The following is a 7,394-nucleotide window of genomic DNA, read 5'->3' as shown; positions in this document are numbered from 1 at the left end:
CTCTGTGAGTTCAGGGCCAGCCTGGTCGACAGAATGAGTTCCAGGACAACCCCCAAAGCTACACAGAGAAACCCTGTCTCAAAAAACAAAAAAACCAAGACCAAACTGTTAGACCCCCGAAAACTCAAGTATCTGGGGTCCCAGGCCACGTTCTCGGTCACTCCAATCACCAGGCGGATTTGAGAGCTTGCTGCAAACTGCACGAGGCTTTATTGTAATTTAATGACCTAACCCCATGTTAGCTCGGGTCTTTCACCCACCCACCATGGCGGATGGCTAGAAAAGACAGTTTGAAGCTGCTGCACACAGATCTTTATAGGGCAGCGTAAGGGGAGTGTCTAGGGGTACGAACAGGCTCACAATTGGTGTGCTTCCAGGCTTGGAGGGCTTGCCCTGTGTTGATTGGTCAACTGGTTGTTATGGCCCATAGGCCCTCCCAGGGTGGTTGCTATGCTCTCTATGTCATTGCTGTGCACTTGTCCGTAAAGCACACCCAGGGTCGTAAAGCATAGCGCCACCAGCTAACTTCTGATTGGTTCCTTGTCACGAGGCAGGCATCTGACTTTCTAGTGACTAGGTCAAGGTCATAGAAGCACATGTTATGGCTGCCAAAAGGGAAGCCGGTTCCTTCAAAGCTTCAGAGTCACAAGCACTTAAAACCCATGAACCTTCAGCTGGTCGTCCTTAGCCAGTCCAATCTCTATCAGGAACTGGCATATGTTCTTGCGCTGGTCACCCTGTAGCTGAATTACTTCTCCATATTCTGGATGCTCAATTACAGTACCATTGCAGGCAAATTTCTTCTTAAACACCTTCACTAGTTTCTTTTTATTGTAGTCATCAGCGATCCCTTGGACAGTGGAAAGGGTCTTCTTGCCGTTTCTCTGTTGAATTCTTATATGGATATAATCCTCAGTGCCAGGAGGAGGCAGGTCATCACCCTTACTTGCATCAGCAAAGGGGTCGAAAGAATGGAGGTTTTGGATTGGGAACATAAGATACTATTCCTTTCCTCAGTGGAAACAGCTTGCAGAAGGCGGTTGTGGGAGAAGGCGGGCAGGGGGACAGAGTGTCGGGAATCGAGGGGGCTCCAGGGCGAGGCAGCTGAGTCCTCGGTGGCAGCTCAGTGACTGGGGCCCTTTTTGCTGTTTTTTAAGACAGGTTTCTTGTGCCTCCCAGTGGTCTCTAAGTCACTGTGTAGCTGAGGGATGCCCTTGACCTCCTGATCCTCCTGCCTCCATCTCTCGTGCTATGGTTACAGGAGTATACCCCTATATCAAGTTTATGTGGGGCTGGGGATTAAACCCTGGGCTTCATGAATGCTAGCAGCACTCTGCTAACTGAGCCACATCCTCAGCCATTTTCTTTTTGTTGCTGTTTCTGTGTAGACCTGGCTTTCCTGAACTCACAGTGATCCCTGTCTCTGTCTCCATGTGCTGGAACTAAAGGTGTGACCACTGTACCTAGGCCCACCTTTCCTTTCTATAGTGTTTTAGTACTGTTTTCACAAGTTGGTGGCAATTCTGTTCCCATGCTTTGTTAGTAGAATCTGTATACCCAATGCTAACCATCTCTATGACAAACTTTTACCCAATAGGTTGTATCGAATAAACCACTTTATTAGTAGAAAGGGTTTGGTTACAAGGGGAGAAGAGATTGCCTGAGATAGTTTGTTGAAAGTCCCTTCAACAAGGAAAGAACAAACCTCTAAGACAATGGTTCTCAACCTTCCTAATGCTGCAACCCTTTAACACAGTCCCTCATGTTGTGGTGACCCCCCCACCCCCCAGCCATAAAATTATTTTCATTTCTACTTCATAACTGTGATTTTGCTACTGTTATGATTCCTAATGTAAATATCTGTGTTTTCTGATGGTTGTGGGTGACCCCTGTGAAATGGTCATTAGGTACCAAAGGGATCAGGACCCACAGGTTGAGAACCACTGCCCTAAGGGGGAAGCCTTAGCTTGATGAAATCAGGCTGTAAGTTTCTGTCGTGCATCCACGATAGATGGGATGGGGAAGACAGGTTCAAGTCCTCAGCCATTTATAGTTCTTATCAGTAATCTTCTCAGGTAATATCTAAATTTTTCTTTTCTTTTTTCTTTTTAAAAGATTTTATTTATTTATTATGTATACAACATTCTGCTTCCATGTATATCTGCACATAAGAAGAGGGCACCAGATCTCAAAAGGGATGGTTGTGAGCCACCATGTGGTTGCTGGGAATTGAACTCAGGACCTAACCTCTGAGCCATCTCTCCAGCCCTTTATTTTGTTTTTTCGAGATTTTTATTTTTTGTATTTTGTGACTTTGGAGGCTGTTCTGGAACTTGCTCTTTTAGACCATGCTGGTCTCGAACTCAGAGATCCACCTGCCTCTGCCTCCCAAGTGCTGAATATCTAAAAATTTAACAGTCAAATAAGATGATGGATTTAAAACATTATGCCACTAAAATAAACAGAAACCTTAATATTAACAACTAAATGAAGCAATTAAAATGGATGAAACAATAAAAGTCCCTACACCCACCACAGGCTCATATATTACACATTTAAGTCCCCAGTAGATAAGGTGTTTGGATTAAGTGTGGCCTTGTTGGAAGTGTCACTTGGAGGTGGGCTTTGAGGTTTCAAAAAGCCCACACCATGCCCAGTGTCTCTCTGGGGATCAGGGGATCAGGAGGTAGCTCTCAGTTACTGCTCCAGCTCCATGCTTATCTGCTTCCTCCCATGAAGTTAATGAACTAACTCTTTGAAACTGTATACAATCCCCCCACCCCCAATTAAATGCTTTCTTTTATAAGAGTTGCCTTGCTCATGGGGTCTCTTTATAGCAAGTGAACAGTCACTAAGACAGCCTCCAAGAGTCAACTAATAGATTATATCCAGAGAGCACTGGGGCTGCATTTTCCTTGGTAAAGACTCCTGAGTCCAACTCTGGCTCACACCAGAGCAACTTGGCTGCTGTTAGTGGTAACCCACCATTCAGAATGATGCCAGTAGTTGACGGCACAGAGGCAAGGCTATTGGACAAAATCTCTCCCTTTGATGAAGCCATCTAAAAGGGAGGTAAACTGGCAGTACACTGACTGACGGACACACTAGGCACTACACTGTAGCAGTAACTCTACAGCAACACAGACGAGAGAGGCAGAAGTTAAATTTGGTGGTATACCACGTCATCAAGACTTAGCCCAGGCCTGCAAAGAGATGGAGTCCAAAGGCTCAGGAAGAACTAGGGAGAGGGAGGGCATTTCAGATGAGGAGAACAGGGAGCAAACACTTAAGCCCTACAGGAAGGCACGCTAAACCGCTGCAGAGGCTGCTCAGAGAACCAAGGCCAAGTTAAGGGAGACAGGTGCAGATCTGTGAGAAAACCTGGCCACCTTTCCTGGATGAAATAATTCAAGATACAAGGATATTAAAGAAAATTAGCTTTATTTGTGTAATATAGAAAAGTTGATTGTAGTGTTAGTTTGTCAAACATTTTCCAATCTGAAAGCTTTACAAGAGTACTCACATACAAACGTAATAAAATAGAGTCTGTCAGGCAGTCCCTGATCTAATCAGTCCTTCTCAATTCTGAACAGGCCTCCATCCCTGCAGTTTGTAAATTAGGACAGAAAGCTGCATTGCTTTGACACAGTGCTCAATTCACAAAGTACAATACTGAAGTGGAGGGAAAGTTAGCAATCATGAACACAGCCAAAGATATTTTTCAACCAATATGACTTTATCATTATATTTTTTATATTAAAAATACATTCTGTGTTAAAAAAACATATTTGTATTCACCGAAGTTCTAAATTTGTTGTACTAAATTTGACATTCATACAATCCCACATAGATATAGACATGAATCTGCATTAAGCTCTTAATATGAATGATTTCCACAAATAAAAACAAACAAAATGAAGAGAGGTAACAGAAAATCCATCTGAGGAATAGTAGGATGGAGATGGTCTATTCTATATAAAAGCACTCTGTGCACTCAGCATAGTCACTTAAAGGACAGTCATGATCTACGAGGCCACAGCCTCAAGCCATATGGTGAGGCCAAAACAGTCTGTCTTAGTGTATGCTGGGTAATTCTAGATCTGCTCTGGTTCTTTTTTGGGGGGAGTGGAGGTTTCAAGACAGTGTTTCTCTGTATAACAGCCCTGGCTGTCCTGGAACTTGCCCTGGAGATCAGGCTGGCCTTGAACTCACAGAGATCTGCCTGCCTCTGCCTCCCAAGTGCTGGGATTAAAGGCGTGTGTCACCACTGCTTGGCTAGAGGTGGTTCTTAAACAGCATTCCAATCATTTACTTACTGTTGGCATTATTAATATTATTTAGCTTGTTTGCTAACTAATTTATTTTTTGACAGAAGTCTTATCACATAGTCCTAGATGCTCTGGAACTTGCTATGTAGTCCAGGCTGGCGCAGAACTTTGGTGACCATGCTGCCTCAGTCTCCTCAGGAACCCTTCCCAGCTCTAATCATTTATGTTGTTTGAGAAATGGATGAAGTTTAATACTACTAATGACCTATGGCAGGATTTGCATTAGCAGCTGGGGTATGGGGTGAATGTCGATAACTTCATAGTACACTGACGTCTGTCAGAGTTGAACGTGCGGACCCTTAGAGGAAATCCCTTCATTCTCAAAGCAGTGGATTACTTAGTAAATTGGGATCTTTGGCACTTTCTTGAAATGCCTGGCAAGAATTCTGGCAGTTCCATGATCTTAGTCAATGGAAACAAAACAAAACCAAAATTAGCAAGAATGTTAAGTTTCAATCACTCCTGAAATTAGAACAATCAGCTGGATCTCCAAGTGCACTTTTGTCTCAGGTTTTCACTTTTGTCTCCAAAGCAAGGAGACAAGCAAGTGTTACAATTCAGTGCCCAGTGTTCCAGAAGAGCAGCATCACAGGAAATTAGTTTTTAACTGGATGCTTGAGTTCCTGCCCAGGTTCTTGGCATGTTTAGAGGGCGGCTCCACTCGGACGCTTTCCTGATTGCCCTTTACAGCAGCCTCCAGCCGCGCTCTCATGGCTGGAGATGAAGCCATGACGTTCCTAAACACCGAGGAATACCGAGGGCCTATCTGCATGAGATTTTGCAAAGCAAAGTCATGCAGACTTCTCATAACTGAGGTTGCTGATCCCAGAGCATTCTCCTCCAAAAGGAAGGAAATGAGGACAGGCAGAAGGCAGGCCACCAGCTGAGAGCCTGCGGGTGAGAAAGGGCCCAGTTCAGGGAGGTTAGTGAGCGTCAAGTACACTCTTCACTTGTTTCTGACTCTTTGGCACTGGGACTACAAGCAACCTTCACCAACATACCACCCAGCCTTCTCTCTCTCTCTCTCTCTCTCTCTCTCTCTCTCTCTCTCTCTCTCTCTCTCTCTCTCTCTCTCTCTCTCTCTCTCGTATACCGAATTCTGCCCCCATGTATGTCTGCACACCAGAAGAGGGCACCAGACCTCATTACAGGTGGTTGTTGAGTCACCATGTGGTTGCTGGAACTTGAACTCAGGACCTCTGGAAGAGCAGTCATCTTACCCTCTGAGCCATATCTCCAGCCCCTAGCCTTTTCTTTTCTTATGACTAGCCTGGCTCCAAATTCACCAAGGATGACACAAAAACTTCTTATTCTCCCATCTCCACCTCCTGAGTGCTGGGATTACCGGGTTCTGATGACTGAATAAAGTTCTGGCAAGGCAAGAACTTTATTGGCTGAGCTAGTTCTCCAGCTCTCTTTTTAAAAAATTAAACCATTTTATATATGTTTCCTATATTCACATCATTTCTCTTTCCTCCTCTTAGCACCTCCCATGTCCCCAACTCTCAAATTTATGATCTCTTTTTTTTATTGTTGCGTGTGAGTGTGTACGTAAAAAATATTACATAAGCACAACCTGCTGAGTCGATTTAATGTTGCTCATATGTATGATTTTTAGTGCTGACCACTTGCTTTTGGATAACCAATTAAGGGGCTCATCTCTAGGGAAGACCAACTGTACTCAGTAGTTATTAACTGCTTGTAGCTCTTCATCTAGGCTTGGGCCCCATGAGATTCCCCTGCCCTTTTCTTTTTTAAGACAGTCTTACCCTGTAGCCTACGTGGTGATCTTTTTCGTTTGTCTATTTTTTTTTTTTTGAGACAGGGTTTCTCTCTGGCTTTGTAGGCTGTCCTAGAACTCACTTTGTACTAGAACTCACTTTGTAGATCAGGCTGGTCTTGAACTCACAGAGATCCACCTGCCTCTGCCTCTCAAATGCTGGGATTAAAGGCTTGCGCTACCACCGCCCGGCCTTGTCTATTGATTTTGAGACAGGCCCTGACAAACCCTCAGCCCCAAGAGATCCTGCTGCCCCAGGCGCTTGAAAGTGAAAAAGACCCAGTGTGATTATGGACACTGGGGAGAGAGCAAGGACTAGGTGCTGACACTCACGGTGCTGTTCCTCGGCAATGGTGACCAATGCTTCCAAGACTTTTATTCCTTCTTGAAAGATCTGCAGCTCGGCAGTGTCTTCAGGTTTTCTCTTGTCTATTTCCTGCAGTTTCTCCACAATGGAGGATGCTAAGGAGTAAATGTATGGGTAGGAAATGGCCGGATTTGGAAACTGAAAAATGGAATGTAGGAGCTGGTAGGTCTTCATTTGTACCTAATGGGGCAAGACAAGAATAAACTGTAAATCTAAAAAGCCCCTAGAACAAGTAAATAGAGAACAAAGGTTCCTGCAAACTTTTTGCCCCCGCAAACAACCCAAACTTATAAAACAGAGACAAATTTGAACTTAAGTTTTGCTTTCAGAAAATGTTTTACACTAAAATTCTACACATCTGATGTCCACATGTCACAGTCTAAAGGTTTTAAGGACTCTATCTGTCCATACTTAGAATGTGTCATCACTTGTCAGTTACCACTTGGAGTCTGTTACACAGCTTGAGCAAGTAGCCACTGACAAGCTGGACAAAAGGATAAAGGAAAACAACTACACATCTCATCCACATGTCGCCTCTTTAAACTGAGTTAGTATCTTAAGCACCAGTATTATTATTTTTTTCCCCTGAGAAAATCTAATTTCTGTATCTTTGGGAATAAGAAATGTTTCTGAGTATGGGCTCCAAACTAGTTTTATAATACACAAAAAAACAAACATTTAGTTTAATCTATCATTTCTTATTTTACTTTTTCCTTAAAGGAAATCTACAGATGATCATAAAAACCCCCTGTGCTATAGCCATATGTGTATGTATGTGCTTCTGTATGTGGATATGGGCACAGGAGTGAAGTGTCCATGGAAGCCAGAAGAGGGCATCAGGCCTCTTGGAGCTGGAGGTACAAATGGCTGTAAACTGTCACTGTGAGTGCTGGAAACTGAACTCTGGTCCTCTGGAAAG

At 43.8% G+C, this 7,394-nt stretch overlaps 2 protein-coding genes across 8 annotated transcripts in view; both read right to left on the bottom strand.

Annotated features, from left to right (window-relative positions):
• Positions 1 to 634: 634 nt before the first annotated feature.
• LOC100764637 (eukaryotic translation initiation factor 1) lies at positions 635 to 1,010 on the bottom strand. The gene has a single exon (XM_027416323.2). It carries the CDS (start codon positions 993 to 995, stop codon positions 654 to 656), a length of 342 nt encoding a protein of 113 aa, XP_027272124.1. The 5' UTR covers positions 996 to 1,010; the 3' UTR covers positions 635 to 653.
• Positions 1,011 to 3,422: 2,412 nt separating this feature from the next.
• The window catches only part of Heatr5a (HEAT repeat containing 5A), a 106,843-nt gene continuing 102,871 nt past the window's right edge, over positions 3,423 to 7,394 (bottom strand). For all 7 annotated transcript variants that reach the window (XM_027416306.2, XM_027416310.2, XM_027416309.2 and 4 more), the window contains 2 exons: positions 6,442 to 6,655; positions 3,423 to 5,219 (listed from right to left, as the gene is read on the bottom strand). In XM_027416306.2, coding sequence (XP_027272107.1) covers positions 4,915 to 5,219; positions 6,442 to 6,655 — 519 coding nt within the window. In that variant the 3' untranslated portion in view covers positions 3,423 to 4,914. The remainder of the gene's footprint in view (positions 5,220 to 6,441; positions 6,656 to 7,394) is intronic.

The sequence above is a fragment of the Cricetulus griseus genome, chromosome 5, assembly GCF_003668045.3.
Source record: "Cricetulus griseus strain 17A/GY chromosome 5, alternate assembly CriGri-PICRH-1.0, whole genome shotgun sequence".
NCBI classification, from domain to species: domain Eukaryota; kingdom Metazoa; phylum Chordata; class Mammalia; order Rodentia; family Cricetidae; genus Cricetulus; species Cricetulus griseus.
This window is presented reverse-complemented; position numbering and strand designations above follow the sequence as displayed.